This window comes from Venturia canescens, chromosome 9, assembly GCF_019457755.1.
Source record: "Venturia canescens isolate UGA chromosome 9, ASM1945775v1, whole genome shotgun sequence".
NCBI lineage: Eukaryota > Metazoa > Arthropoda > Insecta > Hymenoptera > Ichneumonidae > Venturia > Venturia canescens.
In genome coordinates, this window is record NC_057429.1 from 16,314,028 (window position 1) to 16,336,104 (window position 22,077).

At 37.1% G+C, this 22,077-nt stretch overlaps 8 protein-coding genes across 8 annotated transcripts in view; 4 read left to right on the forward strand and 4 right to left on the reverse strand.

Annotated features, from left to right (window-relative positions):
- Nucleotides 1–1,265, forward strand: part of LOC122416292 (lipase member H-like) — a 1,707-nt gene extending 442 nt beyond the window's left edge. Inside the window, exons 1-3 of the mRNA XM_043429081.1 lie at nt 1–558; nt 696–794; nt 987–1,265. The exon at nt 1–558 is cut by the window's left edge and continues 442 nt beyond it. Of these exons, the coding sequence (XP_043285016.1) occupies nt 429–558; nt 696–794; nt 987–1,075 (318 nt within the window). The 5' untranslated portion in view covers nt 1–428 and the 3' untranslated portion in view covers nt 1,076–1,265. The remainder of the gene's footprint in view (nt 559–695; nt 795–986) is intronic.
- Nucleotides 1,266–1,294: 29 nt separating this feature from the next.
- On the reverse strand, nt 1,295–2,181 carry LOC122416288 (histone H2A-like). Its single transcript, XM_043429077.1, has one exon. It carries the CDS (start codon nt 2,131–2,133, stop codon nt 1,759–1,761), a length of 375 nt encoding a protein of 124 aa, XP_043285012.1. The 5' UTR covers nt 2,134–2,181; the 3' UTR covers nt 1,295–1,758.
- A 1,070-nt stretch (nt 2,182–3,251) lies between these two features.
- Nucleotides 3,252–3,637, reverse strand: LOC122416295 (histone H4). Its single transcript, XM_043429085.1, has one exon. The coding sequence runs from the start codon at nt 3,605–3,607 to the stop codon at nt 3,296–3,298; it is 312 nt and encodes a 103-aa protein (XP_043285020.1). The 5' UTR covers nt 3,608–3,637; the 3' UTR covers nt 3,252–3,295.
- A 216-nt stretch (nt 3,638–3,853) lies between these two features.
- Nucleotides 3,854–4,420, forward strand: LOC122416287 (histone H3). The gene has a single exon (XM_043429076.1). It carries the CDS (start codon nt 3,882–3,884, stop codon nt 4,290–4,292), a length of 411 nt encoding a protein of 136 aa, XP_043285011.1. The 5' UTR covers nt 3,854–3,881; the 3' UTR covers nt 4,293–4,420.
- A 293-nt stretch (nt 4,421–4,713) lies between these two features.
- LOC122416284 (phosducin-like protein) lies at nt 4,714–6,814 on the forward strand. The gene is made up of 3 exons (XM_043429072.1): nt 4,714–5,125; nt 5,287–5,701; nt 5,929–6,814. Exons 1-3 carry the CDS (start codon nt 4,922–4,924, stop codon nt 6,153–6,155), a joined length of 846 nt encoding a protein of 281 aa, XP_043285007.1. The 5' UTR covers nt 4,714–4,921; the 3' UTR covers nt 6,156–6,814.
- LOC122416282 (uncharacterized) lies at nt 6,796–8,613 on the reverse strand. Its single transcript, XM_043429071.1, has 3 exons — nt 8,371–8,613; nt 7,752–8,232; nt 6,796–7,322 (listed from the first exon to the last, which is right to left on the reverse strand). Exons 1-3 carry the CDS (start codon nt 8,402–8,404, stop codon nt 6,806–6,808), a joined length of 1,032 nt encoding a protein of 343 aa, XP_043285006.1. The 5' UTR covers nt 8,405–8,613; the 3' UTR covers nt 6,796–6,805.
- A 294-nt stretch (nt 8,614–8,907) lies between these two features.
- On the forward strand, nt 8,908–16,950 carry LOC122415787 (leucine carboxyl methyltransferase 1). Its single transcript, XM_043428243.1, has 4 exons — nt 8,908–9,362; nt 11,419–11,602; nt 11,845–12,196; nt 12,410–16,950. Exons 1-4 carry the CDS (start codon nt 9,153–9,155, stop codon nt 12,612–12,614), a joined length of 951 nt encoding a protein of 316 aa, XP_043284178.1. The 5' UTR covers nt 8,908–9,152; the 3' UTR covers nt 12,615–16,950.
- Nucleotides 16,940–21,347, reverse strand: Acadvl (Acyl-CoA dehydrogenase very long chain). Its single transcript, XM_043428242.1, has 8 exons — nt 21,135–21,347; nt 19,902–20,097; nt 19,501–19,719; nt 18,977–19,405; nt 18,571–18,834; nt 18,141–18,497; nt 17,830–18,042; nt 16,940–17,664 (listed from the first exon to the last, which is right to left on the reverse strand). Exons 1-8 carry the CDS (start codon nt 21,206–21,208, stop codon nt 17,527–17,529), a joined length of 1,890 nt encoding a protein of 629 aa, XP_043284177.1. The 5' UTR covers nt 21,209–21,347; the 3' UTR covers nt 16,940–17,526.
- Between the last annotated feature and the right edge of the window lie 730 nt (nt 21,348–22,077).

The window sequence follows — 22,077 nt, forward strand, 5'->3', positions numbered from 1 at the left end:
AAGAAACCTGGCGAATTGGTTGAATTGACCCTTGCAAATGCATCTTCTAGAAGCGAGCGCACGTTTGTAAATAAATATGTTCAATTTTACCTGTACACGAGACAAAATCCGGAAGTTTCAGATTTGTTAATAATTGACGATGATGCACCGGTAACCGCTAGTAAATACAATAGCAGCAAACCTACGCGTGTTATAACCCATGGATGGCAGAACAACTAAAATAATGTGGTTTGTATCGTAATTCGGGATGGTAAGATTATTGAATATTTATTATTATCATTAATTTTCGGCGGAATGTTCGTTGGGATTATTTCAATTACAGCATATTTGAAAAAAAAGGGATTGTTGTCGATTGGGGCCGAATCTCTCATTCCGTTAACCGATGGGCCTCGTATCGAGTGCCCGGTGTAGCCAAACAGGTATGGAAGATGATAAGATTTTTGCAAACGTCCGCTCTTTTAAAATTGGAGTCGATCACCCTTGTCGGACATTCTTTGGGTGCCCATGTTATGAGAATCGCTGGTTATATGTCGGGAGGTCAAGCACAAAATGTTATCGGTAATTAAAAACAAAAAAATACAAGTAATTTTGATCGATTGTGTTGCATAAAAGCTTGAAATTAAAACGAGAGTATTTTTGATATTAATGAAACGTTGAATTCAATGATATTCTTCTGAGTTATTTTTTAAAATTAGGTTTGGATCCAGCGTTGCCGTTCTTTTTCAACTCCCGGCCTGACCAGAAAATATCCTCGCTCGCAGGAAAACATGTTCAAATCCTTCATTCGGATGCTGGTAAATTCGGCTAATACGCAGAAATAGACCATACAGACTTTTATTTAAACGGCGGGAAGTGGCCACAACCCGGTTGTAATCTCGATCTGTTTCACGCATGTGCTCATTCCTATTCAATACACGTTTTCGGGGAATCGATCAATTCGCCATGTACGTATCGCGGAACCCGCTGCGACAACTTGGTACAATTAGACAATAAGAATTGTCGTGGACCACAGACTGTTTGTCTGGGCAACGGAACCAGGGAGAACACTGACAAGTTTTATGTAGCGGTGGCGTAACCACCTTCTTCGATATAACTTTTATCAACACAAATGTTGGGACTGTATTGATAAACATCGAAACAAGAGTGTTCACACATTTGTCGCAGAATTCCTCCAGCTGATCACTGGACATCTGCGCATGTCCGTTGATCGCGATACGATGTCGAAAATCATGACATCTGGTTTTCCTTGTTCTGGGCTCGTAACTAGTCACACCCGTCTGTGAAACAGATTTTCTTAAGTTTTCAACAGTTTTCGTAATACAGCATTTTCAAATTTTCTAATACATTGGAGCCTGCACTAACAATCTGAATCCTGATGTGCACGAGATGAAGGAATAATGGAGTGCTTTTTCTTACTGATTCATCGAAATAGTGATGTTACTGAATTAGACGTACCAATCCCTCGGTTCCTAAGATTACTGTTTTTATGAAAAATGTGCACATGATAATGGAAGATTCGACGCTTGAGTCTCATTTTTAAAAAAAGAATGATTTTTCTATAGTATTTTTTAAGCATTTGCAGGCTTTCGGGAGTTTATGATTTAATGTTGCAATTATAAGTGTCCCAATGTTAAGGTGCACTTTTATGCAATTGAATGCAGAGAGGGAATAGGAAACTGGTATAAGTATGAACGAGATGTGCTACGAAAAAATATTTGTTGGCCCTAAAAAGGGCCGTTGTTTATCGAAGATGAATGTTTAGGCTTTTTTCTCAGTTTTCTTGGGCAAAAGCACTGCTTGGATATTTGGCAGAACTCCACCCTGGGCAATGGTGACTCCGGAGAGAAGTTTGTTCAACTCTTCGTCGTTGCGGATTGCCAATTGAAGATGACGAGGGATGATTCTGGTCTTCTTGTTGTCACGAGCGGCGTTACCAGCCAACTCGAGAACTTCAGCGGCCAAATATTCCATAACGGCAGCGAGGTAGACCGGAGCACCTCCACCAACGCGCTCGGCGTAATTTCCTTTACGAAGAAGACGATGGATTCTTCCGACGGGGAACTGAAGTCCAGCACGGTTGGAACGAGTCTTTGACTTTCCCTTGACTTTGCCACCTTTGCCGCGTCCAGACATGTTGAAGATAAGAAGTTGGGAGTGCTGGTTAAAGACAAAACTGAACGATACGAGATCGCAGAGTGAATGTTTGAAATTCCAAAATCGCATGTATTTATACCCTAGAAAGTTTCATTCCCGGGCCAATCACAAGTGAGGAAGCTTCTGATTGGTACGCTGATCATGACGTGACCGAGTTTGACCCCCACTCTCGCCGTTTTATGGGTCGAACGCTGAAAAAAGCCTCCCCTCTTCTCTATGGCCTTCTTATTGGTGCGCTAATCAATATTTTTACCCCCACTCCAAAATATGCTGCGCCGATGAGTTTACGAACATATGTGGATGCAACAATAATGAATAAAATCAAAAATAAAACATGGTATAAAGCTAAAGTCTAATGTGAAGTATTAGTATAATACTTCAAAGAACAAGTATAACACAGCAAAAATGAGAAAAACATATAATGCACGTAATGACGTAGGTATACAAATAATTGCAGCTCCTTCATTTGGAGCTGGTGCTTCCAGAGAAGCTGAATCATTAGAGGATCATAAATACCTTAATCAACGTCTTCTGGAATGTTTCTGTCAAAAGCTCCGTTACGAACGAGTGTCCGTATTAACATAAATTGAAAGTATGTTTTGAGTTATTGTCTATAGCGGAGTATCTACGGACGCCGGCCGGTATTACACTAGATTTAGACTCTTACTCAACGCGTGAAACTAATCAATAATTCCTTGGTATATACTATGAACTGTCTTAAATCTACCATCGTTTAAGAACCTAATTCGTTATCGTGTGCGTAATATATTTTTTCAGTATTGCATGGGAGGAATGGTCATGATTTTTTTATCGGAATGCGTTACTTCATGTTCATTCGTCAGGGAATCGATTTTCACCATCAAAAATGGCATCGTCTCCTAGGATGATGGACCCTCTAGCTATTCGAAGGAAGCATGGTTTTTTCGACGGCAAGATTATGAAAATTGTTAAGTGTTCGAAATTTGCATTGTGCCAGGCTATAATTTGTTGACTTCGAATTAAGAGGAAAAAATTAGGATTATTACATAGTTGTTTGCTAATTATATAGTCTCGTGTTTTCGATTAATAATAAACAGAAATTATCCAACGTTTAGATATTTTGTTGGCCCTGAAAAGGGCCGTTTGAGGTATATTTGAAAATTTATCCGCCAAATCCGTAGAGAGTGCGACCTTGACGTTTCAGAGCGTAGACAACGTCCATAGCAGTAACGGTCTTCCTCTTGGCGTGTTCGGTGTAAGTGACAGCGTCACGGATCACGTTTTCAAGGAAAACTTTGAGCACACCACGAGTCTCTTCGTAGATCAATCCAGATATACGTTTGACACCACCACGACGAGCCAGACGACGAATAGCCGGCTTTGTGATACCTTGGATGTTATCACGAAGAACTTTACGATGGCGCTTTGCTCCTCCTTTTCCCAATCCCTTTCCTCCCTTTCCACGACCGGTCATGTTGACAGATGAATCGAATTAGATGACGCCGAAAACTACAGCGAAGTGATGATCGGTAGTAGAGCGGTGGCTTATATATCCTCTGCACTTCATCGTCTCCCCTCCCTACTCTCGTCGACGAATCACAGCGATGATTTTCCCTCCTATTTCGCTCAGCCAATGAAATTCGATATAACGGTTGGTAAGATAATTATAAATAATGCTCAGCTCGATTCCGACCTTCATATAGACATTCGTTCTCGAAGGAAGAACATCGACTCGTTATTCATCCATTATGGCTCGTACCAAGCAGACTGCTCGTAAATCGACTGGTGGAAAGGCTCCTCGTAAGCAGCTGGCGACTAAGGCTGCTCGCAAGAGTGCGCCAGCAACCGGTGGAGTGAAGAAGCCTCATCGTTACAGGCCGGGAACCGTAGCTCTTCGTGAGATCCGTCGTTACCAGAAGAGCACTGAACTTCTCATCCGCAAGTTGCCTTTCCAGCGACTTGTTCGTGAAATCGCTCAAGATTTCAAAACCGACCTCCGTTTCCAGAGCTCTGCTGTCATGGCCCTTCAAGAAGCCAGCGAGGCTTACCTCGTCGGCCTATTCGAAGACACCAACTTGTGTGCTATCCACGCCAAGAGAGTTACCATTATGCCGAAAGATATCCAACTTGCCCGTCGTATCCGTGGAGAACGTGCCTAAACAGCTATTCTCAACAATAAAGCAACGGCCCTTTTCAGGGCCAACACACAATAACGAAGTACTACTACTGATTGCAAATCTACTCTAAAAAATAGTCAATAGTTCACATTCAATCCAATCGTAATTTTATCTCACCCTAATTTCAATTTAATTTCACAAAATTCACAATATGATTTAAAATTGAAAACGAACTGCAATTTTAATGTTTTGTTGATTCATGTGATGAATTTGGGGTATTTTGAACAGCTTTCATAAAGCATTCCATCAAATAACAAGATAAAATATTTCAGGTTGTATTAAAAAAATATTTCTGTGGTGGTAATATCAAATTTACTTATCTTTCCTAACTTACCGACTCTGTACAGCATTATGAACGAAGTTTTATGTTTCACTGTTAGGCTCGCTCGATATCTTCAAAAAATCGTAATTTGACTTGAGTGCATTGGATACAAAATGGCATTTGCGTTGTTCATGGATTACTCCATTTGACAACATCAATCGTATGTTTATCATCACTATTGGCTTTTTTTTTTACAATCAATCGTGTATATTTCTCAAAATATGTTAATGATAATCAAAAATTAAGAAACATTGTGCGTCGTGCCACTGAAAAATCATAGTGAAAAAACATGGCGACTCTTGAGGATAAAATACTCGGCGAAAAATTGGAATATTATTGCAGTTCAAGTGAAGACGAAGAAAATGACTCGGACTCGAACGAGGAAGGCGAGAAAACAAGAAATGAAAAAACATCGGGAAATTCTTATACCAGTACAGAAATTAATAAGTGGGATGGATCTTCCAGCAACACTGGACCGAAAGGTGTCATTAGGGTAATGTCATTTTACCTTATAATGTTTGGGTGTATTTATGGATGCTTAGTTAATTCAAAACAATTTATCCATTTGATATAGTTTTTTACTCAAAGGACTAAAAAATGATTCAATTTTCTGTATGCTTTCTGAGATATATATTGTAATGTCATGATTTTTAGGACTGGCAACGTTACAAACAACTAGAATCTGAAAAACATGCGGAGCAAGAGCGTGAGAAGCTGGAATTAATGAAAAAATTGAGCATCACATGTCGAAGCGCGTTGGATGAGGAAAGGGAAAAATTGGAAGAAACCGATCCGGAGCTTGCAGAACTATTAGCTGATGAATTTCTACTCGAATATCAGAAGCAAAGAATGAAAGAGATGATGAAAAAAGCAGAAAAACTGAGATTCGGGGTTGTTGAAAATTTGAAGGATGCAGATGAATTTTTGAAATCAATTGATAACGAAGACAAATCTGTTACTGTCGTTGTTCACATTTATGAAGACAATATTTCTGGATGCGAAGCCATGAATGGATCTCTTATCACACTTGCTAAGGAATATCCTTATGTGAAATTTTGCAAGATACGTGGTAAGTTAAAACATCTTTCCGATCTCGATCACTATTCAGAATAATACAAAGACTTTTCTGCTCTCCTATCGTAGTTTTCTAGAAAGTATAAAAAAAAATCTTTTGTCCCGTTGAGATTTTGCAAGTGAATAGTAATTCTCCAAAGATTTTTTTCCCTCCTTTTATAATATCATAAAATTAGTGGACTGAGAATCAATCGAACACTGATGCTCTTTTTTCCATTTCAGGTTCTGTGGCTGGTCTCAGCAAACATTTCAAAAAAGAGGGTGTACCTGCGCTCTTAGTTTACAAAAATGGTCAGGTCATAGGAAATTTTGTACGGGTTACAGATAGTCTCGGAACGGACTTTTACGCTTCCGATGTCGAATCTTTTCTTCTAGAACACGGCATGTTAGTCGATAAGAATTGTGTCCCATCCATAATCAAGAATTCCAACCAAGAGGACAGTGACTAAGAGACAAATTTTTCTCAACGTCCCTGTCAATAATACCAGAACAAAATGAATCGTCGATAAAATGTGAAAAACTTTGATTAACAATAATGATATCTGAAAGCCATTAACGAATTGTCGCAAATATTAAATCACAAAACTGTTTTTCTTTTTCAACAAATCTCTTTCATTAACTACTGTATTTATTGCAGGTCTCTATTTTTTGTCAATTCCTTCCAGTTTCGTTTTCGTTTCATCTTTCATGAATAATTTCGAATATTTTCTTTTAATATGATTGGTTTTTTCCGTAACAACTATTCCTGAATCAATGGATCTCGATCTTCACTGCTGTAATCAACGATTTTGTGAACGACAACAGTATTTCTTCATTTATTTAATCATCGAATAATCATAATAAATATATTGGATAGGAAAATATGATAAGAATATCGATGAATACTCGCAACTATTAGTATATGAAACTGTATTTTCTTAGTAAGACATGTGCATTTCGTTCATGTAAAAAAATAGGCAGTTGTAAGCAAAACATTCTTTTACAATCTTAGAAAAATTGAGACTTAAACGAATAAGATTTTATAAATGCTAAAATAAATATATGGAATTACGACGAACCATGAATTATAAAAAAAAAATAAATAGTAGGATCCATACTTTCAAAGATATTCCAACAACTGTTCCTTTTTTTTAATAGCCTTACAAATCTCTGTGTACTTTTTCAAAAGTTTATCATATTCGTTGCTGGCAACGTCGGAATAGGAAATTTTCGACATTTCTTTTTTCTGAATATCTTGACGAAGCTTGAAAATGTGGGAGTCGAGATTTTCGCTAAGAATAGTAAAAGCCTCAATCGTTTTGGGTGTTTCATTGAACAAACGTGTGGCGCAACTTTTCCATGAAATTTTTGCCTCAGCCTCAGCAATCTGGGCCTGGAGCAAAAGATTTTCCGCATTCTTCATGTTCAATTCTTGTGTTTCAATATATTTCAAGCGACGCCATTGATACAAAAGATCTGCGCAAGTTAAAAGGTCACGGTAATACTCTGTGCAAATTTCGCTGGTTGGATCATTCCAACGCATCAAATCACTTTCATTACTCTCCAGGAAACTGTTTTTCATAGCTGAGTCAACTGATTTTGAAATTTCACTGAGATTTCCTCCCCATTTCTCGTAACTAGAAAGCAAAAAAAACATTATTGGTTTTCCAATTGAAACTACGAATTTTTTTTTCCTTTCGCTGATCCATTCTCATTAGAATTCTTTTTCTTTCTCACGTTTAATCATTTTCTAAGCCATGCAATAACTGTCATTAAGATTTTTCCACAATATACTTCTGGGTTTATGAACAATGATCAAATAGTTGAGCTGCAAATGTACCAGTGGTGAGACCATTATCTTCATCACGATTGTTCAGTGTTAATTTCTAAAAATACTCTCAACATCCGAAGAACTCAACATAAAAATGGTTAAAAAATAAATCTTCAAATGGCTTTTGTAAAGACATAAGTGAGAATTTGATCATAACATAGAATTAATGATTATATTATAGGGGTTTGAAATAGAAAAAAAGTTCTCAATGCAGAAGAAACAGATATACACATACTTATCAATAAATTGGTTCAATTTGGCGAAGAATAGATATTCGAGCCGATTTTGAATATCCCGTTTTTCCAAGGTAGTTATTTGAGTTTCAGGTAAATCAGTGATTCCCAAAAGAGTCAATTCCTGTTTATCTTTTTTGGGCAATTGCAAGTATTTGCATGCCTCATGAGTGGCTAAAATATTTTTCAATTTTGACATGATATTTTGGGAGTCTGCTTCATCCGTTTCCGATAATTTGTGCAGGCAATCCCTGAGCAATGTCAATTTCGCGTAATTGCTCGTCGAATTAGCGCAGGAATCGATTAGTTTAACAATTCGAGAGATTTTTGAAGTTTTTTCGATTGCGCTACTCACTGTTAGCCTGTTCAACGGCTCACGTATTGAACTCGAAGCCTGGCATTCTGAAATGTTCAGAGCTGAATCCATTTTTCCCAACGGACGAATGGCACTCGAAAGAGAGATCCGCGATATGTCCGAAATATCTGAAGAAAAAAAACACTTTTTGATATTGTTTTTATGGTACGATGTTCTCGAAATCTTTTATTTTTTCGAAATTTTTCCTGTTTTTTCAAATTTTTTTCATCAACAGTCTTTCCACAATTTCTGACGTTTTTTCTCACCGGAAATATGACAGGATTCACCGACGCTGCTCATTTTTTCGAGATCCAATTTGAAATATTAATAATTCTCTTCGATTTTCAACTGCTGCTATTTTTTAATTTCAAGAATGCTCGAAACAATTGTTGACAACCCATGCATGTGACGGTTTTCCCACCGGTGTGTTTTGAATGATGAACATGGAATAATATTAGCAATGAAGAGAGATACGTATACGTGACGACGCGACTCTTGGAAACAAGAGCGCCATCGTCTACGACGTTTGACGACCTCTGTGAACCATGTAATAATTGATCACTTTGAAAATCTGTCCCTTCAAAAAAATTGCATTCGAAAAACCTAAAAAAACCGAAGACAAATAATAATAGCACTGCGATCACAAGGAGTTTGTGATTTTGAAAGATCGTTTGAGTTCACAATCGTGAACCTCGTCGTAGTCTCTGTTAAAAAGGTATAAAAAATATAAAAAAATCAATCGACCAATTTGACGGAGGTTTCATGGAGTTGGTAGCAACTGAACGGCAGTTGGTAGCCAGCAAGGAGAAAGCGCACATAGGTACGCTCCTGATGTGCCCGGCCAGTATGGCCGTTTTTTCGCTGGTGTCGCAGAACAGTAAACCGACGGCGATTCGGCGACAAGCACAAAAACCACGAAAGTCCCGGTTAATTAAAAATTTTCCTAATCACCTATGATGCTTCGTTCCTAATTAAAGTTTGATATACATAATAATAAAAATATTAAAATTTAAAAAAGCTTAAAAGTGTGAGGAGATAAAGGAAAAATATGATTAAAGACATGGCGGACGACGAGGCGACACAGGCGACGAACGACGATGCGAGCGAGTGCAAGCGTCATGCGGTGCAGCTCGGATATTGGAATGATCCGTTCATTAATTATTTCGTTAAGCAAACCGGGCGTAAGCCACCTGAAATAAACCGTGGCTATTATGCTCGGGTCAAGGGTACTGAAGTCTTCGTCGACAAGTTTCTCAAGGTCAGTGCCGCTAAGTGTCCTTGAAAAGTGTGTCCTGACACCGCGAATTCAAAAAATCTGTTCCACTTAGTAGGGGAAAGCAACATACAAAAGTGATGAATTTTCCAAGTCTAACCTAGAAAAAAAACGGTGCATTGTTCAGGGACGTGGGGAGAAGGGGCACCAGACTCAGCTGATACACGCGCCATTTCGTTTACGCATTTCTATTCCACAGTGCCGAAAACCTTGACCCAAACCGAGGCCCTGCCCCAATTTAGATCCACTTTTATCACGATATCTCGATATAGGTCAATGTAAAATCAATGCTCGGCTGGAATCCCTCTTTCAGCAGCTCACCTGTTTCTCCGTCTTCTGACCTCGACCTTCAGTTTGTACCAATTAACGAAATATAATTGTCCCTGTTGTTGTAAACATTATCCTGCTCTATGCAATACGCTTACAGATGGAAGCGTTTTCATTCTTTCATCTCGTCATGCCATTCCTGATTTTTCACACCTTTTTAAACTTCAAACATTTTTATACGACTCCAATGATTCCAGTAATACGTAACGGACTTTTATTGGCTTGTAAATCGTGTAATGCATTTCCATTTCGAAACTCGATCAGAACTTGAATCTCTTGTTTCACAACTTCCATATTGTTGAAATTTTTACTTATCTCAACCTTTTTTCTATCCTTATGACTTCAACTTTCTATTTTCCTGTATACAATACGTATCTCGTACGTTTTAGTAAACATTGCTGCAACTGACGAAATTTTTTATATCAAACAGTGAGTGGACTTTTTGCGACCAGATATCGAATTCAGTTTTTTTTTTCAACGACTCGTATTGCTTGGACCGTGTTCAACTTTAACCAATTTTCGACGTATCCGTTTGGTTATGGTTCCTTTGAAGAATAACTTGAATATTAAGTTGTTGAATACAAAAAGTTTAGATTTTGAGGAAAGTTTATAAAAATCTTCATATATCCAGAATATCTTGCTATTGTATCGTCCCCGAAGTGATTCGCTTGAACTCCTTTTTTTTCGTCAAATGAAATTCAGCACCAAACAGTTTTCCTGAGTTTCTTGAAATTATCGATATTTCCTGGAACTCCGCTCGTCAAGCCACTCGCTTCGATAATTGGATGCCTATCTTTCTTAGAAATGCTTGACACTTCGGAAAAAGTTATGTTCCATTTCCTGATGCGAGAGTACGCGAATTTTTTTATTATGCGTAAAAAATAATTCTCCTCGATGTCATTTTGTTAAAATATTGAGTCGAAGCTTCCCCCCCCCCCCCTCCCCCCCCCCCTGGGTCAACCCCCGACTTTCATCGGCATCGTGTCAGCTGTGCACGTTTTCTTGGAAATGAGCCGTGCTTGCTCGATTTTCTGAAGATACTGAATTCGTAGAAAATTTGTTCTTTCTCGTGAAATCGTTTGATTTTTCGTCTTAGATTTCAAGTTCTGTAGGAAATTGTTAATTTATCGTATTCCGAAATTCCATGCAAAGGCTGGGCTCTGCCGTAGGAAAATGTCGAGAGTGGTAATATTGCCAACGTGCACAGCTGATGCTCGATTCTGCAGGAGGGAGAGGGGGTAAAAGGAAACAAGGAAACCTTCCAATATGAGCGTTGTTTGGATGGAAAGAGCGAAAAATTAATTCGTATAGCAAATGCATAATTTAAGTTGTTTGTTTTTTTAGTTTAAAAAATCTTAAATGTGCTAAATTTCTGTGGCATGAAAGTATAAAATTTTAAACTATATCGAGCAGTGAAGATGCAACGATCCAAAGTTTTGTTCACCACAATATCGATTCCTTGGGTTTTACAAGTTCCTCCAAACGATTTGATTTCAATGAAATTATGAATTTTTGAATTTTTAATTCATCGTTCGTCGAATGATTTCGTGTGTCATTCAATTTTTAATTCCGCGCTCTCCGAGGGCCGTTGTGGTTTATTCAATGCCAATTTTTTAGGGTTTAATAACAACTCGCTACTGATTTCGAGAATTTCGAGAGCGAATAACCAAACGAAATAATATTTTTTTTTATAAATAACGATTTTTGTTCACAGCTGAGCGGAGGTAAAGGTCAAATAATAAATTTGGGTGCGGGATTCGATACGCTGTATTGGCGATTGAGAGACGCGGATAACAGTCCACAGAATTTCGTAGAACTAGATTTCCCGAGTGTCACCGCCAAGAAATGTTACCACATTAAGAAGCATAAGCAACTGCTAGACAAACTCAATACCGAAGGTAATTATTATTCACAATATTCATAAAAATGAGCGACGAGCGATCAATTTTTTTAGTTGCCTCAATATTCTCAGTATATTTGATTTTTACTGTAATTCCAGATGATCGATAATTTACTATCAAGCTCAATACTGAATTAAACTTTCTTTCTGGAGCTAAGATAATAAACACAACAATTGAAAATAGATTCAACGAAAGTCGTTCGATCAAAGAAATCATTTTTCTATTTTATTTTTCCACAGATGGGGAAATAAGTTTCTCGACGACAGATCTCCACGCGGCGAATTATCATCTAATCGGTATAGACTTGAGGCACATATCCGAATTAGCGAACAAACTGAGCCAGGCTGAGGTTGATTTCAACCGGCCGACCCTCTTCCTCGCCGAATGTGTTCTCGTTTACGTCGACACGATCGCAGCCTCTACTCTCCTCAAATTCCTCGCCAGCAAATTTTCAAATAGTATCTTCGTCAATTACGAGCAGGTCAATATGCGAGACAAATTTGGTCAGGTGATGCTCTCCAACTTACGATGTCGGGGCTGCCTCTTGTCCGGTGTCGAAGATTGCGAGTCCTTAGAAACGCAGCAGAGACGGTGAGTGAGTCGCCGTTACGTAAAAAAAAAAAAAAAAAAAAAAAAAAAAAACAATCTAATTTCATGATTTCCTGTACGTTCATAAAATTTCACAAAAATATCATTTACATTGAAAAGTCGAAGGGATCGAGTCGTTCCAACATCCGTTCATTCGAACTTTCAAATCTCAAAAAGCGAATAAATTATCATTTTATTGCGATAACCAAAAACCAGATTTACGATAAACGGTTGGGAAGGCTCTAATGCATGGACGATGGTTGAGGTTTACGATTCACTGCCCGAGTCCGAGAGAATCAGAATCGAGCGAATCGAGATGCTCGACGAGCGAGAACTCCTGACTCAACTGTTGCAACATTATTGCATCGCTATCGCCTGGAACGGACAAATCTTCAAGAACCTTTCAATAGCCCAGGGTTAAAAACAGCTAACAACAACAGTAACAACAAAAAACAAATATATATGAAACACTATATCTCTCTATTCATCCAATCTTGTCGAGTTACTCCAGGTAGTGATAAAAATGCCCTAAAACACTAACGAACAGATACACGCATATATAGAGATACGTCTATGTACATATTTATAATTATATTAATCAATATTATCATTATTATTATTAATAATGTATATTAATATTTATATGGAATAATAATTATAATAATTAATATTATTATCATTATTATTTTTGTTATTGTCATTATGATGGATTATGTGCAGTCACTGAAGCATTAATCATTACACTTATCAACAATTTTTATAGAATTTCCATATTGTAGCGGATACTACGTTTATTTTGGTGATTATTTTCGCATTTGTACATATTAACGTTCATTTACATTTGATTGATACAATAATTGCATTAATAATAATTACTTATTATTATTATTTTTATTATCATGCATATTTAAATGATAATTATTTGAATATCGATTAGTGTAATTATCAATATATACATTGGTTAACGTGCAGAGTGCTGAAGGTTTAATAGTCAGTGATGATATTGGATTGTGGTTGTAAGAGAATATCAAGTTGGGAATGTTCGATGACTTTCATCGTTAGACCATTCGATCGTCGATTGGATAACGGTTATCGATTACAATTGTAGTGGTAATGCTCTGAACGATTTTGAAGTGAAGCACAAATTGTTGATATCCATCTCGCCAAGTAAAGAAACGTTTGGTTTACTTGTGATTTTTGAAACTCACGTGGACTCTCAAGTCCCTCTGGACTCTAAATTCATATTTATATTGAAATATTTCATCGATTACTTTTTGTAAAATTTGGACAATTTATAACTCTCAGAGGAGCGGGGATACGAATGAAGATGCCGAAGTAAGCGACGAGCCTTGATTTTTTCATCACTTTCTCTTAAACCTGGTCGCACGTTCTGTATAATCAATGAGGTATACGTATTTTGAAAGGATTAACGAGGAAAGTTGATCAATGCAATTATTGCGCGCAAATTGTGATAAAAGTGGGTTGTAAACGAAAATTCGAACAGGTTATTTATCAAAAATTTCCTTCCGGGTTGCGGTCGAGCTCAACAAATATTTTGATTCGATGAAATTCCAACGAAATTTGCTTCCGATTGTTAATTTGGTTCGGAATGATAGGAATCGAAGTTCCTAACTTTCCTGTGCGACGGTAACTCGTTAACAAAATTACTTTGTAACTCGACCGAAGGGAAACTTTATTTCAAAATACTCGTACGAGAGTTGGAGAAAAAACTTAATTGACAATGCAGACTGATTACAATCTTGTCGGTAGAAGAGAAAACTTTGGAATAATCGTGAAATGAAAAAAATAATATTCGTTAAATATGATAATGAAAGCTGGGACAGCGATTTTTAAATCGTATTTTCACGCGTAAAACACACAATTTCATCCCACATTGTTCTGTCAACTTAACGTGCATTACTTTTATTTTTTGGTTTGTGTGTTTTCCAATAGTCAAAAGTTCTAGTCCATCAAAGCTGAAAAATCAAATAATTGTATCGTTAGAAAACGCCAGAAAAGAATTGTTGAATTTGGATTGTAGCGAAAGAATGAAAAAATAATCGAAAAGCAAATAACGGAGAAAAGTTATTCGTTTTAACGAAGAACTGAGAAAAGCCGAAATCGAAATTGGGCACCTCTACAACGCTGAATATTCCGTTTATGATTTCCCCTTAAATTTAGGATTAATTTTTATTCTTATATTCTATTAATATCTGATTGAATCGGAAATCACGAAAAAGTCATGTTTTCGATTAATCGTTCCACTCGAAAATCATTTTTCCTCAATCATTTTCTTCTTTTTATAAAAAGAAAGAATAAATCAGCGTAATTACAATTTTTTAATAATTGTACATCATACTACGATCAGGCTGAAGATTTTGGTTCCAAGAACCCGAATTCTTAAATCTCTAAAAAAATGAAGAATATCTCGTCCCGAAGATTCGTTCCCAAGGTAGAACAAAACTATCGACACTTTCTAAACACATATAATTTTTGTACTTCGAACTCTGATAAAATTCTTCGTGTGAACGCGTTTTTCCGTTTGTTATAATAAATTTCCAATGGAGAATAAGAAAACGAGTAAAATTAAGATTTTAACGAGTAGCAAATTGTCGAATGATCATTTTGCACGAGAATATTGCAATCGAGGAAAAAACATCGAGATTCTTTGCAACGAGACAAAAACACACCTGGAGTAACGAATAAAAACTGAAAAATCTTGAAGAAAGGGTGTATATCTAAATGCTATATTTTTGTGTCGGAAACCCACATTTACGATGTTAAACTTTGAAGAAAAGAAAAAAATACCATAAAAATGAAAAATAATGTATAGAAAGTAAGAAGCTCAGATCTCTTCTGCGTGTGCTAAAATCTGTGGAAATTGTTCATGATTGTTCATGGAAATAAGAATTGAAATTTTTCGTGTTAATAAAAAAGTGTAACGACTTTCATTCGTGAAACTGTCGATTCTGATTCGAAGTAATTGTCACGAGTTTAATGAGCCGTATTCATTATTGCGAATCACAATTATTTATTCATGCCAATATTCATTGAAACATTTTTTCAAATTCCAATTTTAATTCAATCGAAAAATGTTTTTGCGTTCTTTTTTGAACTGTACTCGATGAAAATCAAAATTTATCAACCAGGAAATAGTTACGATTTGCTGAAAAAAAAACTGCTGAAAAATCGACGAAGTTGCGGAATTTCCTCTTCAAAAATGAGGCTAGTGGCCACGAGAAAAAAAACATTGCAGTTTTCTATCGATGAATACAGAATTTCAATGCAAAACTGACAGCTTTGGATAATCACGTAATAATAAGGAGGAAAGCACAGAAAAAGAAAAAATCATTCATTACGATATTACGATATTCGAAACTTCCGCCTTAACGAAGAATCATTTTCTGTGTATTCGCCAACGAAAAGCCATTCCTGTTCGTTGAGCTTTCGTTATTCCGATTACTCTAACCTTTATTTATAAACCATAATTATTTGATTACGCTAAAATTGCACCCTGATACTTTCATTTATGCACCAAAGAAAAATACCTGCTGTCTGACAATATTTATCGATCGTGCGCTGACGAGGAAAAGTATGGGAAAAATTTGCTCCAGACGGCATTCACGTTAGATGTAAAAGAAAAAAAAAATAAGCAACCAAACAAACAAAAAAACTTGAAAAAATAAAAGTGCAAAATATCGTTGTCGGATGAGTGTAACGCTAATTGTAACCCAGCGATGTCAATATCGAAGCAAGAAAATTTCAGTTGCGTTCTATCTGAATTCGTTGCTGAAATAATTCCATTTCGCGAAAAGCTCATTCGGAGGGAGATTATTGCTAATAAACGAATATTTTTTTTCCAAATTAATAAGGAACGTTGAACTAGATGTTGCGTTTAAAAAAAGTTGTATTTTACAATACGATCGATAAGAGTTAAAATTAATTAATGCAAAATTCTATTATGTGCTTCATCAATTTTACTTCAAACAAAAATGTCTTCATTTTTGAGAAGGAGGGAGGGGGATAATATGATTATAGAAATTTCGTGTGTGCTTCCATGTCAGCATTAGACGTATACAGGATGCTCAAAGATGACGAGTATTTTTCTTATTATTGCTGTTTATTATAAAATATTAATTTTAACAATTATTCATACTATTTTCATGAATATTAATTTTAGTATTACCATTAGTTATTAAAAATAATGATTATTAATGGTTATCATAACACTTAAAAACGAAAAATGTGTGATAAATAAATACGATTTATAATCGAACTATTTTATGAAAAATTAAATAAATAATGATAATTCGTCGTTGCATACTTTATTAGGTTCGTAATAAATTTGAAATAATGGCCGAAACTCGTTAATAATGCAAAAAAAGTGAAAACTTTTTCCGTCTCTAGCGAATAATTTTTTTTCCAATTTCTACTTCGATTAAACCAGAATATTAAATAGTTTTCGTTTTTAACTATTTTAAGTCAAACTCCGTGTTGTCGTCCTGCCTCTTTCTCAGTACCTAACGAGTCACGTCCATTCTTTTGTGCAGCTCTTATTTTTTATAAGCACTACCGTAGCTTATCGATTTCAAATTTTATCAACTTCGAAGCAAAGTAACAAAATCCTTTTTTAGATATAAATATAAATGATATTTAAACATCATGTACAGTCCTCTCAAAGGTGAACATTTATTTTAATATTGTGTGAGATAAAGGAAAAGGTTTACGAATAATAAAGAATAACGATTAAAAACCTACCCAGCTGTTTTATTCCGATCCTTCATCTTCCTGTTCCATATTTTTTTTTTTTTTTTCACATGGTTATTCTTTTTCAGCTCAATAAGAAATAAAGCCAAAAAAATTTTCCAAATCCCCATGCATACCTTGAAAATATCAAAATGGCTTTAACTGCGACACTTTGTGTGTATCGTACACTAAGAAAACTCGCATTTCCTCATATTCGTTTCTTTTCATTCCTATTCATTAAGAACGTAAGACATTTTCGAATATTTCAAGGTTTTTTTTTAATTCTCGCGCATTGGTAGAGAAATTATGAGGATGATGGCGACGTTGATGTCGATAGCGATAACGATAATAACATTTTCTACGTATTCACATTATTTAAATTTATATCTTATGCTACTTTTATAAAATTACTATTGTTACTTTATCTCTGAGCACTAATTTTTTCACAAAAATAAAGTCAACAGTCTATTCACAATTAGATAATTTTCTTCCGGGCAATCGTTTCGGTATACATAAATATGGAAGATCCATTAAATACTCGAAAACCGTATTCACACTCGTAGAAAAAAACGGCTCGTAAAGTTGTTTCAGTAACCCAAAGGATTCATTTGTACGGCACCACCGGCGTCGCAAACATTCCGGGAGATTTTTCCAAACTTTCCGAACAAATCGATGTACTTTTCGGAGCCAGCGACCTTCAAATTGTACGCGGTACGACTCGAAGCCTGGAATTTCAAAAAGAGGAGCGAGTGAAAATTTAGAGTAAATCGATGAAAGAGCTTGCAATCAGGTCAATTTGGGGATAAAAAAAAAACAAAAAAAATTATCGAAATTTTTTCAAATAACCATCAAAGTGCGGGATACTGAAATATCATCAACGAAAAAGTCACCTCGGTACACCAAGCTTGAGCCATCAGGATCTCGTGGGGAGCAGAAGGAAGCTTTTTGCTCGCTGCCATACTCGCTCTGCTCAATATCACGCTCATTGTGTATATATCAAAAGCAGATTGTGCTATTCTGTTGAGCACAAATTGCTCGTTCACAATGCCACGTCCATATTTGATGAGGGCGTTTTCAATGGTTTTTCCGAAACTTTCGACACTCTGTAACGGCAAAAAAAAAAAAAAATAAACGAAAAGATTTAAAAACATCTCGATAGCCTGCGACGAAGAGAAACTTTGATGAACGTCTGGGATCGAACCTTCGAACACAGAGCGGCACTCTCAACTAGATCGGGATGCACGAGATGAGAAATATTGGGCGTTGAGTTGAGTCCGACGGCTCTGGTCGCTCTTCTCGCTGCCTCTCCAAAGATCAGCCCGAGATTAGCGGCCGGGTTTTTGAAGGCCTTTTGCAGCTCGTTGAGATGTCCACCGGCGTGCTTGATTCCGGTGAGAGCGATGAAGAGGCGCAAAATGTCATTGGCCCCTTCGAATATTCGAAAAATACGAAGATCTCGCAACCTCCTTTCCAAGCCCGTGTCTTTCATGAATCCCATTCCTCCAAATATTTGTATCGTTTCGTCGCACACCCACCACGCTGATTCCGATGCAAAACACTGAAAAACAAATGCTTTGTGAAGAGAAAAAAGCATACGGAATAAATGTTCGTTGGTGAGATGAACGACTCACTTTCGAAATAGCTGCTTCGAGCTCGTAATCGGTGCTGCCTTTGTCCATGTTTCCAGAGATCATATAAGCCAGAGATTCCGTTATGTAATGGAGCATCGACATGCGCGCTATTTTCTCTTGAATGCTTCCATAGTTATTGAGAGTATGGCCGAACTGTACACGAGTCGTTGCGTGCTCGATTGCACGTTTGATGCAATATCTTTGGGTCCCGGAGAGTGCAGCGGCCATTCCGAATCTTCCATTGTTCAGAATATTCATAGCGACCTGAAAAAATCGTTCTAGTCATAAAAATAGTCAGAGACGTTTACGATTATTTGGGTGAATAGGAAACATTTGGGGCGGAACGATAAAAATAATAATAATTAAAGAAATTTTCTTCTATGTCGGACAAATAAAATCAGCCTACTTTGAATCCTTGTCCTTCCTCGCCCAAACGATTTTCCGCAGGGACTTTAACATCCTCGAAATAAACCTCAGCGGTGTTGCTGCACTTGATGCCCATTTTTCGTTCAGGGGGTCCGCTCGTGACGCCCCCGAAGGCTCTCTCGACTATGAAAGCCGTCGATTTTTCCGTGACCTCCCCGGTGGCCGGATCTTTCGTTGGGACTTTGGCAAAAACGGTAAAAACCTCGGCCAAACCACCGTTGGAGATCCAAATTTTGTTGCCATTTAGAACGTAGTGCGAACCGTCCGCGGATTTAACCGCTCGGGTTTTAATCGACATCGCGTCCGAACCGTAACCCGGCTCGGTCAGAGCGAACGCCGCGTAACTCCCGTTCGAAACCTTTGGCAAATACTTCGCCTTCTGCTCCGGTGTGCCGTACAATAGTATCCCCTGAAATCGACCAAACCGGAGAATCAAACGACCGTCAAGTCAAATGAGTGGAAAAAAAAATGTTGAGAAATTTTCAAAATCTTCATTTAACCTACCTTAAAGCCGATACTTTGATGAGCGCCGAGAACGATGCCGATTCCCAAGTCGTGACTGCCAACGATTTCTACGCATCGCCCGTATTGAGTATTGTTCAATCCCATGCCGCCATATTCCTCGGGCACTTGGAGAGAAAACGCCCCGAGTTCCCACATCGCTGCCTGCGTTTTATCGTCGACCAACGATGTGTCGTCATTTTTAACCGGATCATTTACTTCCTGTAACGTCATCAAATTGCTTATTTTTCAAAATTCACTGCTGCCCTACGCTTTGCTCCTCAAATCCTACGATTTCTCATTCGACCAATGATATTATAAAAGTTTTAATCTTTTGTTGACAGATTTTCAATGCACTCGTGTCATTGGGTCGCAATAAGACCAGACTTTTGAGAAATTCTTACCTCGAAGAACTTTTCTATCGGGTCGATGAGCATGCGGAGGGTTTCGTTTTGTTCGACGGTCAAAGGTTCTGGGAATGGAAAAACTTGGCTCGTTTCCATCTCTCCGAGGTACATATTCGTAACGAACGAGTGAGACTCCTTTGTTGCCGACTTTTTCTCGGTACGAGCTTTCGGCGCGGCTTGTGTGGCGAGGCATCTACGAAACAAAATAAAAACAAAAATTTGATGCAACCGCTTTCTCTCTTTCTCGCTGCCGTTTCGAAACCAGTTCAACTAATTTGGACAGTAACGTTCGAATTTCTTATTCGCTTGTCGAAAAGCGATCTTTCTGACATTTTTCACTGCGAAGATTGATCTGTACAAAAAGAACATCGACGAGGATCAACGGTCGAAATTATTCGTTTTTAGATGCATATTTCCATGATGCTCATTCTGCTTCAACTGATGCCAGTGCACCACACGGACATTTCATTTCTCGAATGATTCTATACGAATCAAGTAATCGTTGTTACATGTGTTTTAGATTCTATGCGACAAAAATTTCGAACTGTGCTGAAACACGATAATCTCTGACCACCGGTTGATCAAAGTCCACCGATCGACGATTTAGAATTATATTTTTAATGGAGGCCGTTCGGAATCTCAATCGCATTATTATTTGGCGTAAATTCAATTTCCGTTTGGTTCGACGTTGTTTTTCTCATTAATTATTACCACGTATGTATTTTAATCACGGTTTTTTTGTTAATCACAATTACGTTTGAATGTTTATAATATTTTTTTCGGATGTCATATATTCTACACTATTTTATTACACTGTTCGCGTGATGAGTTGTCCATTGAACATACAAATTTAATAATTTCAGTTTCTTTTAAGTTTTGATAAATTTAATTTCGTCGTTCATCAATGGTGTTCTCGGTGGCTAGGCATTTCTGTATCGCTCAGGCAAAAGAATCTTTACCGACGAACTAATGATCAAGATCAATAACGTACAATTGTCGATGACAGCGAATTCGAAATTTAAATATTTCAGACATTTTTGACTCACGATTCGTCCAAAATATCTTGGAAGATTTTAAACACTTGAGAACTGGTTCGAAAGGATGGAAAAACAGCGAATGTGCAGTGGAGTAAGAAAACAAAACTGTAACGTCAAAACCTTACATAAAACTGTATATAACTAATATGAAATGCATGTTTATCAAGCGTAGAAAACCTTCAATCGAAATTACCTCGAATGCAGATTGACAAATTTGTTTAAATTTTTCGGTAATCCACGAAGACTCTTTGACACGCTCGAAATCATTTTGACGCTTCACGTTCTCGTGCAGCAATGACGCGAAGTAAGGGAAAAAGTCGTGAATGCCAAAAATGAACAAAAAAAACAGAAAATGTCCACTCGGACTTTGAACGGGTGAAAGCTAACGAGGCTCTGACCTGTTCTGTGTTGTTGCGTTAACGTGGAACGAAGTTCTCTGTGACGCCACTGGTGCCCGCGGAGCCACCTCCTGGCGATGTTTTTAATTATTGAGCAATGTCCGTTTTCTCTAACGCAAATGTCAACAAAGAACTATATCGTTGGCATTTTGGTGCTCGAATCATGGATAATGATCAAATGCGTGCTAATAATTGCCAAAAACTGCTAGTAAGCAATCAAAATTAATATTTCATCCACCAAAAAGTGTAAGTACATTTTCTTCACGAAAAATAATCTTCCACCGGTAGACGGTAAAATCACGATAAAATTTATCAGATATGCCAACAACTGGTAAGCATTAAACACCGCAGCATTCGAATCCGAAAAAGACAAACCTTGTCGCATATCGCATGTACTCTTAGCAAATATTAGAGATATTTATTTATAATATGATAAAAGGACAAACGAGCAGCCATTGGTTTGAGGGTGACTGAAAAGATCCTTGGCAATTGTTCGGAATCGAATGGACTCACGTAAAAATTCAAATTCGAATTTTTACCGTTGGAATTTTTCGCACTGTGTCGATTGTTGGGCAGTAATGGCGAAAAATAATCGTATTAAATTTGATAGTTTAAAAAAATATAAATTCTTTCATAAGCAGTTGATGGATTCTGTCGATAAAAAAGCAACGGCCATTTTGGGTTTCTTTTCGTTTCGATATAAATCATGCAAAAGTTCTACATATTTGTTGGCAAGCG

Coding starts and splice junctions, on each gene's coding strand:
- LOC122416288 (XM_043429077.1), bottom strand. CDS start 2,133: ATGTCTGGACGCGGCAAAGGTGGCAAAGTCAAGGGAAAGTCAAAGACT.
- LOC122416295 (XM_043429085.1), bottom strand. CDS start 3,607: ATGACCGGTCGTGGAAAGGGAGGAAAGGGATTGGGAAAAGGAGGAGCA.
- LOC122416287 (XM_043429076.1), top strand. CDS start 3,882: ATGGCTCGTACCAAGCAGACTGCTCGTAAATCGACTGGTGGAAAGGCT.
- LOC122416284 (XM_043429072.1), top strand. CDS start 4,922: ATGGCGACTCTTGAGGATAAAATACTCGGCGAAAAATTGGAATATTAT. Junction 5,126..5,286: donor GACCGAAAGGTGTCATTAGG/GTAATGTCATTT, acceptor CATGATTTTTAG/GACTGGCAACGTTACAAACA. Junction 5,702..5,928: donor GAAATTTTGCAAGATACGTG/GTAAGTTAAAAC, acceptor TTTCCATTTCAG/GTTCTGTGGCTGGTCTCAGC.
- LOC122416282 (XM_043429071.1), bottom strand. CDS start 8,404: ATGAGCAGCGTCGGTGAATCCTGTCATATTTCCG. Junction 8,233..8,370: donor TGAATCCTGTCATATTTCCG/GTGAGAAAAAAC, acceptor TTTTTTCTTCAG/ATATTTCGGACATATCGCGG. Junction 7,323..7,751: donor TTGAACCAATTTATTGATAA/GTATGTGTATAT, acceptor TTTGCTTTCTAG/TTACGAGAAATGGGGAGGAA.
- LOC122415787 (XM_043428243.1), top strand. CDS start 9,153: ATGATTAAAGACATGGCGGACGACGAGGCGACACAGGCGACGAACGAC. Junction 9,363..11,418: donor TCGTCGACAAGTTTCTCAAG/GTCAGTGCCGCT, acceptor TTTTGTTCACAG/CTGAGCGGAGGTAAAGGTCA. Junction 12,197..12,409: donor TTAGAAACGCAGCAGAGACG/GTGAGTGAGTCG, acceptor ACCAAAAACCAG/ATTTACGATAAACGGTTGGG.
- Acadvl (XM_043428242.1), bottom strand. CDS start 21,208: ATGATTTCGAGCGTGTCAAAGAGTCTTCGTGGATTACCGAAAAATTTA. Junction 19,720..19,901: donor CGATAGAAAAGTTCTTCGAG/GTAAGAATTTCT, acceptor ATGACGTTACAG/GAAGTAAATGATCCGGTTAA. Junction 19,406..19,500: donor ATCAAAGTATCGGCTTTAAG/GTAGGTTAAATG, acceptor GGTCGATTTCAG/GGGATACTATTGTACGGCAC.